Source organism: Rhinolophus sinicus, linkage group LG10, assembly GCF_036562045.2.
Source record: "Rhinolophus sinicus isolate RSC01 linkage group LG10, ASM3656204v1, whole genome shotgun sequence".
NCBI lineage: Eukaryota > Metazoa > Chordata > Mammalia > Chiroptera > Rhinolophidae > Rhinolophus > Rhinolophus sinicus.
In genome coordinates this window covers 44,299,935-44,316,431 of record NC_133759.1, presented here as the reverse complement: position 1 = coordinate 44,316,431, position 16,497 = coordinate 44,299,935, and the positions used below count along the sequence as shown (strand labels likewise).

Sequence of the window (16,497 nt, the reverse complement as noted above, 5' to 3'; positions counted from 1 at the left end):
ATCAAAGTGAAAAACACCAGTAGAGACCACCCCATCCAACCTTTCCATTTTAGAGGTGGGAAAACAGAGGATGACTTCCCTAAGGTCACACTGATAGAGTGGGAAGCGCCAGGCCCCCAGCCCAACCCTCTGTCTCTATGCGGCCCTTCCCCTCACACTGTCCCTTACTCACCAGCCGCCACACGTGACTCACCATGCCAGCCCCATGGCAGCCGCTGCACTTGTAGCGCCCACGCCCATGGCATTTGTGGCATTCCTGAAGGTGAAACTTGTCTTGAATCTAGTTTCCCAGGCACCAGTAGCTCCTGGCTTCACCACCCCAACCCTTGCCCCCATGATGTCACCATCCCAGAGCTAGGGTGGGAAGATGGCCATTCCCACTCAACTATGATCCAACGGGCCTTGAATGCAGAGCCCAGGAGATCGTGTTAGCATTTTCTCAGAGCCCCAGCCCAGTCTGTCCTGGATACTAAGAAGGGGACACTTGCTCTCCCAGCCCCGCATCCTGACTCTCGTTCCCAGGCTAAACCACAAAGACCAGTGCCCTTCACTCATTAAGTAGCTAAAGTGGTCTTTGGGAATAGAAGTCATAAAAAATGGACACATTGTGAGAGGCAATAAGCTAGCTATTGGAATTTAATCATCGAATCAAAATAGCATTTCCACTCTCGAGAAAAGAGTGGAACACTTTGCTTCACCTCTCACAGTCCCTTCCATCTTATAATGTTATGAAAACAGAGGGTTAAATGACGTGCTTGCATCAAGTTCTACAATGGAAACAAGGCAGACAATTAGATGAGAATGTAATATAAAATATCTCAGCTGTGTTTTTGTAATACATGAGGTTACCCTCACTTCGTGTTGTGATATTTCTGTATAATAGGATAGAGGTTAAATGCTGTTCCCCTACGGATTTCTATGAAAAATTCCAACAATGTTTTAACTTTATTTTATATCCGTTTTATTCAGCACATCAGCTGCTTACTATCAGGCAAAAAAAAAAGTATAAAAATCATTCAGATGGTCTAGGTGTGTGAATGCTCACTGTTTAAATCTGAGGAGAATTTTGTAAATGGGATCATCCTTTTGCTGTGGGAATAGAAAGCCAAGAAAGAAAGCAACAGCCTGGATTTGGGGGTTTCCCTTTTAAAAAGGATGAAGTTTGAAGAAACTTCCAGGGCCTGGAACACCTGCTCGGAGAGGAGGGCAAAGGTCCCAATAATCATGTTACCTTGACCAGCGATGAGTGAGGCACTTGGAACTTCCTGATGTCTTCCTGGAACATCGGGGGCACCTGGACCTTGATGTCCCAAAGCCTGGGGGACGCCCCTCTTTGTGGCCCATCCACAGAGTGTTCTGACACAGAGAGGGATCAGTGTGAGAACAGTGAGTCTGCCAGGACAAACTTCTATTGATTTACCAAATACTTCAGAGGCTTCTCTCGGTGCCAGGCGTGAGGCCACCCTGAGGCAGGGAGATAAATCACTGTCTCCTTGCGGTCAGTGATGAAGCCCCCAAACTCAGGGGTTGAAGAGACTTGGGCTTGACTCCTGGTTCCTCTCCTTCCTAGCTGCATAACTCTAGACAAATGAGTTCACCTCTCTGACCTTCAGTTCTCTCATCTAAAATGGGGATAATGGTGGCATCTACCGTTTAGGATGGTAGCAAAAATTACATAGAAGAAGGCATAGAAATGTTTAGCGCAGGCCTGGCACATGGTGAAAGGCTCAATCAACAAGCACTCTCGTCTCCATCCCCACCATCTTCTTCCTCTTCCTCTTCCTCCACTCAAGGAGCTACAACACGATGGTAAGTGCTTTGGACAAGAGTTTCATCAGGGACTGTGAAAACCCAGAAGACTGATTCATTCCGCCAGGGAGGGAAGTGGCACGAGAAGAAATCCTGAAAGGCTTCATGAAAGAGGTGACTTGTGAGCTGAGTCTTGAAGGATGAATCGAAGTGGTGAGCAGACAAAACAAGTACAGCATAGGGCTTCCCAGACAGAGAACCTGAAGCCTCCAGTGGGTTTAAGCAGGAGTTGGGATGGCACAGTGAAGAGGGGCCCAGGGATCTAGAGACTTCGGGAGGTACTGGGGTGGCCTGGGAGGCAGGGAGACGCTGCCTTTGCAATATGGCCCCATGTGGCAGCACCAGCCTGTGGTCAAAGGCAAAAGCTAGACTTTCTCAGGACCGTCTACAAACCATTTCCTGGGCGGGCAGCGTTTGCTAAGATCAGCCCTGGAAAGCCTCTGATGTGAAAGCCCATCCTCTCATTTTACAGGGGACGGGGAAACTGGGGCAGAAGAGCGTCTCATTCAAGGTTAGTGGCTAAGATGAGCCCCTGCCATATTTGCTCCCAACTAAACTGATTTCAGACTTACTAGTGAAGGGTTGAAATGTCCATTCACTTATCCTGGATTCGCTGAAAGTCTCTAGTCGATACTATAGAGAAAAAGAGAGCATATTCAAACTCGTGCCCTTTCGGAAGACAGAGCATTATACAAAAAGAAGCAGGCCACCCCTCCCGAAACCCCCACCCCGTGCTGGGGCTCAGTGGAGAAACCAGAAACCCCACTCGTGGCATCCGGGAGCTGCTTAGAACAGGCTGGCAATAGTGATTTCTGTTCCAGATGTCTCTGCTGAGAGGTCAGTCAGCCCCAGGAATGTCCCTGACGGACTCATAACCGGGGCGATTTCAGTTCCCCATTTCTGTACATGTAGAAGCATTCTAAGAGGCAAGTGTGGGAGCAGCAATTGTCCTCTGAGGATGGAGGCTGCTGGAATCCACTGCCATGAGGCTCCCCTTCTGAAGGAACTTATCTGCCTGATGTCAAGGTCCTTCTCGAACCTCATCCACAGAATCACAAAACGGGAAGGGAGCTTGGAAATCACCTGGCTCCTTTTTCACGGAGGAAATGGAGACTCAGCGAGGTCAGCTGACTTGCCCAAAGCCACACAACTACACAGGGGGCTCTTCTCTGGGACCCCTGCTCTAGCCACTCCCTGCAAGGCTCGTCTGATTTCTGTGCAGTCCTGTGCTCACCAGAGGATGGTTGTGCCAGTGACACTAGGAAATGTGAACTTAGAAGCTGTCCCTCAGCCCTATCAATGCAGAAGGTGACACGGGTGCCTGTTGAGATCCCGGCGCAGGATTTCCCTGCAGTGTCAGGCCCCAGTGATGAATAAACGATTCCTTGGCACAGATGTAACTTGGTAGAGGAAGCTGGGAGGAAGGGGAGTAGAGGGACCTCTCCCAGCCCACCCCTGGTGTCTGAGCACACGGGCTCTGGCACCAGCAAACCTGAGTTTGAATCCAGCTGCGGATTTGGGGGCAAGTACTTTTGCCTCTCTAAACATCCAATTCCTCCTTGTAAACTGATGACAATTAACACCTACCACGTAGGTAGCTATTAGGTTGTGATATGGCACATCTAGCATGATTTACACGATGCCTGGCACATTCGAGCATTTCAATGAAGGTTGATAATTACTCCTTGTATTATTACTCAGACTTCAGACCAGAGAAGTCGCAGAAGGGACGTCAGCCACCACCATTCACGCTCACTGCCCCACCCTGGACGCCTTTCTCCCGGTTCACATCACAGCCCCCGCCAGGCCCAGCTCTCTTACCCTGCACAGGGTCTGCTGCTTCAGCTCCTGGATGATCAGGTCGCCCGCGGCTGTGCTGCCATAGCAGCATTTGGAGTTCACGAAGCTGAGGAGGGCTTCTCGTGCCACCTCCTCCGTCACCACGGGGACTCTGCCGGGGATGGAGCAGAGAGGCAGGGGCGTCTCAAGAGGGCCTGTGGGCTGAGCCAGGCCAGACTGCCCCCTCATTGTGCAGATGGGAACTGGTCCACAATAGTGGGAAAGCACTCAGGAATCCAACTAGGTAGGGCATCTCGGCAAATGGAACTATGCAAACAGATGCCCAGGGTGGGAAAGTGGCAGGTCTTTCTAGAGGACAGCAAAACCACATTAGCTGAAGTGTGGAGCTCAGGAGAAGGGCGGATAGAGCCTTAGAACAACAACAACAAAAAAAGTTAAAGATGAATTATGCCATTTTACAGATGAGGAAAATTGAGATCCAGAGACAATGTCACACAGCTAAGAAGGCAGAGCTAGGCTAGATGAGGTTCCTGCCCTTGGGAAATTTGACCTCAGCCAGAGGAACTGCAAGCAACTTCATCCAACAGCAGCACCCACAGCCACTCACAGAGAGCCTGCGGCGTTAGAGAGAGGGGGGGTAGGAAGGCAGACAACCGACTTCTTCCTCAGCCTTCTCTCTGGCCAGCTTGCCCTCCTCCTGGAAATCTCTTTCCTGAGGCCCAGCTGCCATGTCCCCTCCTTAGAGAACCTCTCCCTGCCACAACACCTCCAGTAAGCAGGAGCCCTGTTCTCCTTCCCCCAAGCCCTCGTCTCATCTTCATACATTTCTTCACAGCAGCCCGCTCCAAACGGTTAGCTCATTTCATTCACACTAGTGTCTCCAGCAGCCCACCCCGCCCAGAGGGTCCTGTGTGCCTGCAGGAAGCGTGTGGACTAGAAAGAAGCCGGCCTGCACTGGGCACGGAAAGTGGGAGGCCAGAGAGGAGAAGGGGAGTGCTCCAGGCTCCCCCTTCTGTCTGCACGAAGCTGGCAGCAAAGCTGGAACTCCGCCCCAGCTCTCTCAAAACAAGGCCAGTGTGGGCCTTTCCAAGGAGCAATAAGTTTTTTCCATAAAGGGCCAGAGAATAAAAAGTTTAGGCTTTGCGGGCCGTCTCATCTCTGTCTCAGTCACTCACCTCTGCTGTCGTAGTGGGAAAGCAGCCACAGGCAGCAGGTAAACAGAAGACAGCAGCTGTGTTCCGATGGAATTCGATTTACAAAAACAGGCAGTGGGCCGTAGTTGGCAACCTGCAATCCCCACTATGGTTTTCAACTCTGGCTTGGGAGCCAAATAGCCTGAAAAGCTGCGTAAAATAGAGATTCCCAGGCTCTATCCCTGGAGAATCTGACCTAGGGGTCTACCGCCTGATGTGCTATCAGGGTTGAGATCGTGGCCCCTGAGAGCCCTCAGGAGGGTGCTATCAGGGGCAGTGGTGACAATGAGACTCACCACACGTGATTTGTGGGATGGCTCTCTGAGGGTCACCGAGCACACCTGCAGCTCACCTTTGTTCCAGGAATGAGGACCAGCACCTGGGTTCCTCGGGTCTCCCCGGGGCCTCCAAAGGTGTGAAGAATATCTGCCGTCCTGGAAAAGAGGGAAGGAGTCGGGCTAGCTCAAAGGGACAGATACTTGTGGGGTGAAAGAAGGAAAGACTAGCTGAACGTGAGAAAGAACAGATGAAGAAACTGGTTCTCAGACCAACATCATTCCGGTCTCTAATGGACATGGTCATGGAATGTTCGTGGACACACGGCTGATGCCATGTCCTCCCATTCCCTCCCTCAAAGCTGACAAGAGGCTTCCTAGGGCCCCCAGAGGAAAGGGGAGCTAGCTCGGTGCTGGCCCGTTCCAGAGATTGTCCCCTCAAACAGCAGAAGCCCCAAGAAGAGGCCACAGCACCCAAGACCCCACAGACTTACCACCACCTTGAAAAAGGCAGTCATAGCTGGGCAGCCTCTCCAGGAGTTCAGCTGGGGGTGCCAGAGGACTCTCGGCCTCGAAGCTGAGGTCCACCACACCTGCAGAGAGACATACCTAGTCCTCAGCCTCGGGGACGGAAGGGGTCTTGATGGCAACTTCACAGGAAGCTAACAAATGAGGGCAGGTGCATTATAAAAGCCTCACAGTTTAAGCCCCTCTCACTCTGGCACCGTCTGGACAAAAAACACGTCTGCAGGGCAAGCAGAAATGGGGTGGGGGTGTGAGAGTAGCAGCAGTAATAATAATGATGGGAAAAACATTAAGAATGGCAGCTCCAGTTTGATGGCCACCTACTCTGTGCCAGTCACCATGACAGCTGCTTTGTAAACATTGTCATATTCCACGACTCTAGAAGATAGATGCTGAATTATAGGTGGTCACACTTCTTCAATGCTCCTCTCTCTCATTGAAAGATGATTTAAACAAGTGCTGGTGAGGCTGTGGAGAAAAGGGAACCCCGTGCACTGCTGGTGGGATTGCAGATTGGTGCAGCCACTGTGGAAATCAGTATGGAGGTATCTCAAAAAACTGGAAATGGAACTACCTTATGACCCAGCAATTCCACTCCTATCTATCCAAAGAAATCCAAAACACTAATTCGAAAAACTATACGCACCCCCATGTTTATTGCAGCACTATACACAATAGCCAAGACTTGGAAACAACTGAAATGCCCATCGGCAGATGACTGGATTAAGAAACTGTGGTACATTTATACAATGGAGTATTACTCGGCCATAAAGAATGAAATCTTACCATTTGCAACGATATGGATGGACCTAGAGAACATTATGTTAAGCGAAATAAGTGAGACAGTGAAAGACAAATATCATATGAGCTCACTTATATGTGGAATCTAAAGAACTGAATAAATGAGCAAAGTAAACAGAAACAGTCTCAGAGACATAGAGGAAAAACGGATGGTTGCTAGCTGGGAGGGGGATGGGGATGAGGGAAAAGGAGAGGGATTAGACAGCATAAATTGGTAACTGTAATAATGCCATGGGGAAATGAAAGACAGTTTGGGGAATACAATCAATAATGTGAAGTTTTTGTAGGGTATCCGATACACACTTGTCTCATTAGGGAGACCACCTCAGGGATGATGTAGATGCCTGATCACTGCACTGTACACCTGAAGCTGAAGCTGAATAATAATGAATGTCAACTATAATTTAATGTATATAGTCATGGGATATGGAGTACAGCATAGGGAATAGAGTCAATGGAATTGTAATAGATATATATGATGCCAGAGGGGCAATAGATTGGGGGAGGGATTATCACTTTGTGAGGGGTGAAATGTCTAACTAGTATATTGTTTTGCACACCTGAAACTCATAATAAAAAAGAGAGAAAAAAAGATGGGTTTATATCTCCTCCCTTGAACCTGGGCAGGTTTGAGACTACCTCAACCAAGGAACACAATGGAAGCAATGAAGAGACTGCAGTGTCTACTTCTGGCCTCTAGGATCGCTCCCTCTTGAGTCCTGAGTTGCCATGTAAGAAAGCAGGCTGACGAGACCACATGGAGATGCCCTAAGACTACATGGAGAGGGCCCAGTGGAGCCCAGCTTTCCTGCTGCCCTCCACCCCCACCCAAGCCACCAGGCATAGGAATGAACCCATCTTGGACCCTCCGGGCCAGACCAGATGCTTGCTGAGACTGCTGAGGGACCCATTATGGACCGCATGGTTGTATCCCCCCAAATTCATATGTTGACACCCTAACCCCCAATGGAATGGTATTATGAGGGAGGCCTTTGGGAGGTGATTAGGGCTAGATGGGATTATGAGGGCTTCTGCCCCATGATCGGATCAGTGTCCTTAGAAAAAGAGGCTACAGTGCCCTCTCTCTCTCTCTCTCTGCCACGTGAGCACACAAGAGAAGGCAGCTGCCTACAAACCAGAAGTGGGTCCTCAGCAGACACTAGATCTGCCAGCACCTTGATCTTGGATTTCCCAGCCTCCAAAACTGTGAGGAATAAATGTGTGTTGTTTAAGCCACCCCGTCTACAGTGCCTTTTCACAGCAACCCAAATGAAGACAGACCCTAATGGATTGCACGTGGAACAGAAAAAGCACCCAGCTAAGCACTGCCCAAATTCCTGATCCCCCCAAAAAAATGAAAACATGGCTCAGCTGTCGTTTTCAAGACACTGTCATATGGGGCTGTTTGTTATGCTTCCTGTAATGGGCAGCCTTTGCTCTGGGACTCCCCACAGACCTGGGTAAGACTTTTTCTCAGCCACACCATGGTCTGAGGCTCCTTCTGCTCACGCTCCTTCCTGCCCTGCTCTCAGAAGTCTGACCTGCACTGCGGTCTGGAGACCGTCCCTGCTTACATTTGCTCCCTCTTCCCTTTTCCCTTCACAGGTGTCTTCAAGGGACCTCTGGCACATCTAATGCCATCTTGGTGTCTGCTTCCTGGATGACTCAAACTGACAGATTAATACTACCCCATTCTACCAGTGAGAAGACTGGTACTCAGAAAGGTGGTGACTTGCCGAAGGTCACATAGCCCGTGAGTGATGGGGCTGGACTGGTCCATCAGTCTCCAAACGCTGTGTTCTTTCCAAGCACTTTTCATGAGGCAACCCCTATGGAAGAATCACTCACTCTAAAGCTGCTTTTAAAACCTTTTCTTGATCTGTCAGGCTGTGACACAGATATGCATGGCCCTGAGACTCCAAGCAGGAAAGCATAATGTAAGAACTAGCCCCCGGAAACACAGGACAACTCAAGAATCACCTCCCCACACCTGTTGCTTCACCTCACCCCCACTCCTGGAGGTTTGGAATGTAGGCCTTCTAACTCAGAGGTATGACAGGAGGCATCTGAGGCTCAGAGAGGTTACTCCAGTAGTCGTACGGTGCACAGCAGTGCAGTTAGAGCAGGATAGAGTGTCCTTGTTCCAGCTCCAGCCCACTGGCCCACCCTTCAAACCTGGTCCCTGAAGCCGCCATGCTGAGGGACAAGAATCCCCCAGCTGTCTTTCTAGCTGCCAATTTAATCACAGGAAGTTGGCTTTAAAGGGTAAAGTGATAAATGGTCAGTGGAAGGTGGTTTTCTCTGCATTAAATCAGTGAAGCACACTCAGGTCAAACTTCCAGTTGCTCTACTACATCCCCCAGATCCCTCTTTTATTTTTATTTCTTTTTTTCTCTTTCTTTCTTTCTTTCTTTCTTTCTTTCTTTCTTTCTTTCTTTCTTTCTTTCGCTCTCTCTTTTTCTTCTTTTTTTGGACAGCGTTTTAAAGCCTATAGCTCTTGACCTCCACAAAAATAAAAATAATATGTCCTGTCCTTTCACGTTTAATAAAAACAGAGGTCAGAAGAGTAACCAGATCTTTTTCTAAATTGGAGCAGCTTGGTTTGTCTGGAAGTGAAAATGGCATAAGGTGAAAAAGTCTGAAATCCTGAAACTTGTGGCCAAAAACAGTGGAGGGCAAGGGGACAAACCCGTTCCACCACTCCCCGCAAATTAGAAATGTCTTTGTCCTCTGACAATAAGAAACACATATGCATCTCAAAGCTTCTTTCTCCTTACAGGAAACTTACAAAGAAAGCTGAAATAGAAGAATGTTTGCAGATGTAGACAGAGTACCTGTCTTAGCAGGAAAATTCATCCTTGTAAGCAAATGATTCTGCCCAGAAACAGGTGAGAGAGCCAGAACAGACACAGGTGTGATGCAAAGTGACATCGTCCCAAAGCTTCAAACTGAGGCCTGTCCATGGGGACCGATGTCCCCAATACGATCACCTGGGATTCATACCTTGGTTCCCAATATTGTTTTGTTTCTAATGAGTTTATTACCATTCTCAGCTATTTTAGCCACCAGTGACCCAGGGACCAGCAAACATTTTATATAAATAGTCAGGTAGTAAATAGTGTAGACTTGGTGGACCAAGTGATCTGTCTCAATTACTCAACTCGGCTTTGTGGCTTCAAAGCAGCCACAGACAATACACAATTGAATAAGTGTGGCTTTTTCCAATAAAATTTTGCAAAAACAGGCAGTTAGATTTGTCCCTTGAGCTATTTTTCGTCCACCCCCACCTAGACACTCACCTGTGTGGATGGGTTTGAGGGAGGTCAGAAAGGTGGCAGCTGCAGTTTGAACCTTTCTGGGACCAGGGCTTTTGCACATTCATTGCAGTTTCTGTGAGCCCAGTAATCAGAATTAAAGATGAAGGTCAGTGTTAGACTGTAGGCAGGGTGACTAGACTCGGAAGCCTGAGGCTCAGTGCTCAGGAACCTGGGTTCTCATCCACTGGAGCTGAGCCATGTGATACATGACACTGTGCCAGCCACACATCTTTGCAGAACTCAACTCCTTCAGTTGTGAAACAGAGTGGGTGATATTAGTGCCCATGTAATGAGACAATGTGCACAGAGCTCTTAGCCCCAAGCCTGGCATTTAATAAATGTTCGGCCAATGCCATGGACCTTATAGGGAAGGTCTTCCTTTCTCTTTGTGCTCCTTTAAGCCAGGAGACAAAAGTGAAAATGTCAAGCATGGAAAGAAGGGCAAGGCCATCAGAACCCTCTCCCCAGGGACGGCTCCCACCCACCTAGAAGCCTTGGGTCAGCTAGGGCATCAACACTGTCCTCCACAAGAAGACAAGCAAATTCCATATGCCTGCTATGTCCTGCTGGATACCAAACAAAGGGGCAGGAAGAGGGGAAGAATGAGAGGTGGGAAATGTAGAGCCCCATCCATCAAACAGGAGCCACCCTGACCTCCCAGGGCAGTCGCCATTCGTCAGAGCTAAATTAATCTCACCATTATGTTATGGACAAAAATAAAGGACTCCAGGCTGACCTCCAGGCGGATGCGTCATTTCCTATGCAACAGGAACGCAGATGTCACGGGGGCATTGTGTGATGCCCAGCGTGAGGCACCCCGAAAGGGGCCCCCAAGAGGGTCACTGTTTCCATGGCGTTGGGGCTGAGTTCCAGGGTGGTTGTCCAGCTGGCCACCTCACCCTAACACATGCATTGTGTCCTGTGGCTCACAAAGGGATGGATCCCTTTTGCACTTCATGACAACCATGGTTTTCCCCGTTTCGCAGAAGAACAGTTGAGGCTGGAGGTCTGATTGGAGGCAAGGAGCTCAGACATTCACGGCAGAGACGGAAATAATACTTAGAACTCAGGTCCTAACTCCAAGCCCAGTGACCTTTTCGCTTAGCTGAACACCCTATTGCTCCATGCAAATGGCATCAGCTGGCTGCTGAGAAAGCTTTACAAAGTGGTACCAAGGTAGTGTTTCTGCTCACCAGCCACCAGCTATTTTTCATTAGTACAGAAAGGAATTTTTCTCCTAGAGAAAAGCATAATTAATGGATAACCTCTTAACTTTCTCTTTTAAAATGCCATTCCTTTTATTTCAGAGGATAAACAGAGCCCACATCTTCGGCCCCTGATTCCAGATTAATCATCTGAAAAGCACTGAAATCATGCCATTTCTCGGCTCAAGTGCCTCCCCACTGCCATTTTTTAAAAAATCTTATCTCCTTCAACAGGTATAATAGCCCCTTTTAGACAGGAAACCCCACCCCCTGCCTTCTTGCATATAGTTGGTGCACATAAATGCCTTGGGGTTTGAATTATATTTAAGATAGTACAAGAGAGATTCAGATGGTCGAAGTCAGAGAGACAGAAAGTAGAATGGTGTTTTCCAGGCGCTGCGGGGAGGGAGAATGGGGAATTGGTGTTTAATGGGGACAGAGTTTCAGTTTGGGAAGATGGAAAGGTTCTGGAGGTGAGTGGTGATGGCTGCACAACAATGTGAATGTACTTAATGCCACTGAACAGTCCATTAAAAACAGTTAAGATGACAAATGTTACGTGATGTGCATTTCACCACCATTTAAAATAAAAGGGAAAGAGAAGGAGATTCAGGTGATTATAAGATAAAGAAAAGGAAGACGTCCTGTTTTGCCAAGAAGGACAAACAAATAATCGCCTACACTGTGCAAAGGCCGTCCTAGCAAGACTAGAAAGCCTGGCAAGGTCATCCCGTCTCAAACACTGCATTGGCTCATTACTACCCACAGCTAATGCCAAAGCTCCTGAACTTGGCAGATAAGGCCCTACATCACCTGTGGGACAGGGAGCAGACGAGAGTCTGCTCACGTGATGGGACAATAGCCTTCCTGTGTGGTCAGGGAGGGGTGAGAGCGGGGAAGACAGCTAACTGGGGAGTGAAGTGGTGAGAATAAAGAACAGAGCAGAAACGGGGACACAGAGAGAGATCAACCTGCTTAAGGTTTGAAAGAGACGTGTGGAAGCTGTGAGGTATGGGCCACTGAGAAAATATTTGGGGGAGCAATATAATGCCCACCACGGGAGTGAGACCAACATTGAGAGAAATGGGGAGAAGACCTGGAAGAAGTTTTCCCCCTCTGGTGTGCCAAGAGAGAATGTAGCAAATAGTACCACACATCGTCAATTAGCCGGGATGTGGAGCTCACGCTTTGTAGAAAGTGCCATCGTGCCAAGACAGGGCCACATGGGGGCTGGGCTTTCTGCCAGGCGCCTCTCCTTTCCAGAGGCAACTGGTTACTTCATGACTGAGGTTTGCACTTATCCTCACACACACACCGTGGCATTTCTCCCAGCCCTGGCTCTAGCTGTTCTTGCCCACGGACCCCCTATCGCCCAGTTCAGCCTGAATCAGCCCAAACCTCACCTTCTGCAAAGTCAGCCTGCGTGTGGTTCCCCACTTCTGTGCCCTCAGTACTCCATTCCACTCTCTAGCACTGCTTTTGACGAATGGCTTTATAGGAAGAATGATTATGTGTAAAGTACCAGTGTGGGGTCTGCCTCCCCCACTAGATTTTGAACACCTTGAAGGCAGGTGGATGTTTTATTCATCCTTGTTCCCCCAGCCCTGAGCACAGCACAGCTAGCCTGCTGTGTAGTCTTAGGGGAAACTCACTTCACTTTTTAGAGCTTGATATCCTTTTCCTAAATTAGGGCTCAGGGAGTATGTCGCTGAGAGGAATGAATGGTACCATGGAAAAGAGAGAGTTCTGGAAGCAAATTCAGGAGCGTTCTTGGGAACTTCTCTAAGCTGTGACAACATTGCACTAAAACTTTTATTTCTTACTCCCCAAAAAGTCCATTGGGACTTCCCAGGCCCACACTCCCCTTCTAGAAATATGGTGCTGCAGGAAAGACCGGAGGGGGACCATGAGGCCAGGGCCAACCTGTCGGGGAAGGCCTGCATTCCCGGTGGCTGTGCCTCCATCCTGAGGGATGTGTCAAAATGCTGAGGCCCTATGGTCAGACACCAAGGCTCTTGGCAGCTGGGACCCTGCCGGGAAGTTCAGCATCCTTTCCCACTGAATTACAGTGACAGCTTCAGAACCACTCTCAGATCTCCAACTCAGAGCTGGGGTGGGGGGACAGTTAAATGGATAAGCATCTGGGGAGCAGAGCTGGTTCAGATGCCAAGGGGAGAGTCCCATCTCTTCAGCACTGAATCACTGATGGTGACAATTTGGTGGCCTAGGATCACTGCCCCCACCTGCCTAGGGATCGGTGCCCAGGAGCAGGGAGGTGCCACCTAGGTCCTATGGTCCTGGAACAGAGCAGCCTCCTCCTAAAATTCCCAGGGGCGCTAGTTACATCCCATCTTACTTGAAGAGGCTCTTGCTCACCATTTCTGGGTGGGGTCTCAGTCTGTAACAAAAGAAGTTGTATTACAAAAGCTATGGTGTTTGGAATAAGGAAGGGGAATTTTCCTCTTCAGCTCTGTGCTAGAACATCTCCCTCTGAGAGAAGAGTGACTAAAAACACATTACAGCTGGGACCATTGAAGAACAGGGCCTGGTCAAGCTAGAGAAGAGACTCTGAGGGGTTCTTATTTTAAACAGGGAACAGACACGTTCTGAGTAGCCTTGGGGGTAGAATCAAAACTGAAAAGTGGAAGCTTCAGAGAAAGAGGTATCAGCTGAATGTAGGAAAGAACTTTTGACAGTGTCAGCTGTGGAAGGGGGACCAGCCCACTACAGAAGGCATTTGAGCCAGGACTCGCCGACCCTGCCTCCAGTCGGTGATGCTGCCAGAAGCATCCCAGCACTTGGCAGTGGTGGTGGTAAACGGCCTTGAAGGTGACTTCCCTGTGGGGGTCACGTCCCACAATGTCCCTATCCATTCCAGCTTTGGTGCCAAAGTGTTTTCATTGGAGGAAGATATTCTCTCTCTGAAGCTGTCCACATTATCAACTCAAAAACTGTGGGACGACACAGTGACTGGGAAGGGTAACTCACTGGGAAAAGTGGGTAGCCATCTCTCACCTAAGAAGGGATGCTAAAGATATACAAGTCCCATAGCAATTCGTCTGAAACCTGGAGAAAATTTTACATAGTTCCGGAGTTCATCAACTTAGTTTCAGAAAACTTTTCTGGAGGATCCCATACCTTGCAGTAGACCCTAAGTGTTGACCTGAGGTTTGATTGTATTAGAAATCATTATGTAGGGTGAGCTTACGACAGAATCGGGGTTTTTAGAATATTAATGGAACTAGAGTTCACCACACTCTCACCTTGCTTACTAAAAGGATGATGCCAAAACAGAAACATCACAGGTAATAATATTTTCTATTAATAGAGTTTAATTTTTAAACTCTGGGAACAAAATCTGGCAATTTTTTCTAGAGTCAACATTTATTCCATGCCTACTCCGGACCGAGTGATGCTTTAGGCACTTTACATCCAATTAATCCTTTACTAATTCTGCAAGGTGACAAGAGAGCTTAAGTGACTTCACATCACCCAGCAATTAGGAGGCACAGCTTGGATTTGAATTGAGATCTGACCTAGCCAGTTTCTACTAAGAGAAATTCCAAACATAAACTGAAAGACTTCTAATGAGCAGTGTTTTGAAGAGGAAATATTGCATTTGAATGTTAGTAGAAGCTTATTAAAATAAGACTATGGATACATAACTTCCAATCTATCAGATAAAGTCCTTCTCAAACACATACTAAAATTTCTCCGTGCAGTTTCCTACTTCAATATGAAAAAGGATTCCAACAGAATTTAAATTGAGCTCTAAGATTAGCAGGGATCTATTTTATATCCCACTTCAGCTCTGAAGCTTAAAGCTTTGAGATAACAACATTAAAGACAATAAAGAGTGTTGAACCCTCAAAGGACCTTCAAAGTCGCCAAGTTCAGTAACTGTGAAAATGTACTAGTGTCGCGGGCCTCCTGGGATTCAAAGGAAATCTGTGGTGCCACACCTCAAAAAAAAAAAGCATATTCATACAACATTTTACCCACACCTTCTTCATGGTCCTCAAATTAAGAAGTCCTGTCCCAATCTCCTTTCATAGATGGGGAAAATGGGGCTCAGAGAGGTTAAGTGATTTATCCAAGATCATACAGCGAATTCATAGCAGAGCCAGGACTGGAACCCTAGCCTCCCAATTCCCAATCTGATGCTCTATCACATTGCCCATTCCAAATTCAGGATCAAAAATATCCTTTTTTAAAGCATAGCACACTTTTTCCTAAAATACCATTTCCTTCTTCATCTCATTGTATAATCCTTAGAGTCCATTGTATTCCTGTCCCAGTAATGATAGGATGGGGTCACCCGGGCTGTTTCAGGAGCCGTAATGAACAAGCGCGTTCTTTGCTAGACGGAGACCAGGAGGAAAGACCTTTCATGACATTTCTTTAAAACTAACCTCCTCTAAGAACAGAACCCAACTGTGATTAAAATAAGAATCCTGACAACCACACTTTGACTCTGGGGTTGGAGGGGGAGAGGCTGTCAACTAGAGAAAGGAAGGCTGAAGAATATGTGGCTTAGACTGTGTTACCATGGTTAGGGAGAAAAGTTCTCCTCTTGGGGTTTTACCATCCTCCTCTGCTGCCCAGAGGCACATAATGGAAACAGCCTGCAGGCTGTAAATGGGCTTTGCACGGAAAGGACAGAAGGAAGGAAGGAAGCAAGGCTGCTCCCAGCAGCACACATGCAGAACCTGAGACAGCGCTGAGGGCAGAGGGAAGGCTTCAGCTCTGTGCCGGCTACACAGGTGGCTGCCCCACACCCTCCCTGCGGTACTTACTGTCCTCATCACTCAGATCCCTGTCCATGGTCCAGAGGTCCAGCCAAGGAGGTTTCTGCCTTTCCAGTGAGCTCAAGCTGCTGAAATCTCAAGGACCACCCTCGGCACCTCCCTGAACAGCAGCCCATTGTTACCCGATTTGAATTCAACAAAGGGAAACATGGGGGGGGGGGGGGGAGAACACTTTTCCCATCAGAGCCACTGCTCTGGACCTGATCTAAGGGGTTCTTGGAACTCCTACTCACCAGACTTTCCACTTGGCAGGCTCTTGCTGGAGAAGAAACGAGGCCACACAACACATCATAAGCAGAGCCGCTAAAAACCCCGGCTACGTGGGCCACGGCTGTCACCACACCAGCCTAGCCCCCTGCGAAACCTCCACGGGTTTTTCCAGGTCTCTTTCCAAGCCTTTTGCATCGAGGCTCGGTACTTCTTCAACCCCAGCCCTTGGAATATCAACCCTCTCCTCTGGAGGAGTCTGAACAATGAACCCCTGAACCCGAGTCACCTGGTGGTAGAAGCTTGTGCACTGGCAGCCCCCTAACTGTCGCCTTGGTGATGACCCCTCACATCTGGCCAGGGCAGCCTTGTGCCACAGGACAAAGCAACTACCCGGTGCCCTGGCTCGCCCAGCCCAGCAAGGCCTGTGGGGGGCGCCATGACAGTCCTACATGAACACCAGTGATTGCGTCCCCTGGGGAAGCACTGACTGACTGGGCACGGCCACACCACACAGACGGCTCCAAGGTGTGCTACAAAGTGCCTTCAGTCCCTCT

The 16,497-nt window shown here is 48.6% G+C and overlaps 1 protein-coding gene across 3 annotated transcripts in view; it reads right to left on the bottom strand.

Annotated features, from left to right (window-relative positions):
* Nucleotides 1–15,836, bottom strand: part of SSUH2 (ssu-2 homolog) — a 30,497-nt gene extending 14,661 nt beyond the window's left edge. For 2 of the 3 annotated variants that reach the window (XM_019748239.2, XM_019748241.2), the window contains exons 1-7: nucleotides 15,722–15,836; nucleotides 5,572–5,670; nucleotides 5,155–5,236; nucleotides 3,631–3,760; nucleotides 2,382–2,442; nucleotides 1,232–1,356; nucleotides 173–256 (exon numbers count right to left, since the gene is read on the bottom strand). In XM_019748239.2, the coding sequence (XP_019603798.2) occupies nucleotides 173–256; nucleotides 1,232–1,356; nucleotides 2,382–2,442; nucleotides 3,631–3,760; nucleotides 5,155–5,236; nucleotides 5,572–5,670; nucleotides 15,722–15,749 (609 nt within the window). In that variant the 5' untranslated portion in view covers nucleotides 15,750–15,836. The remainder of the gene's footprint in view (nucleotides 1–172; nucleotides 257–1,231; nucleotides 1,357–2,381; nucleotides 2,443–3,630; nucleotides 3,761–5,154; nucleotides 5,237–5,571; nucleotides 5,671–15,721) is intronic. The other variant, XM_019748240.2, reaches the window with a different exon arrangement.
* Between the last annotated feature and the right edge of the window lie 661 nt (nucleotides 15,837–16,497).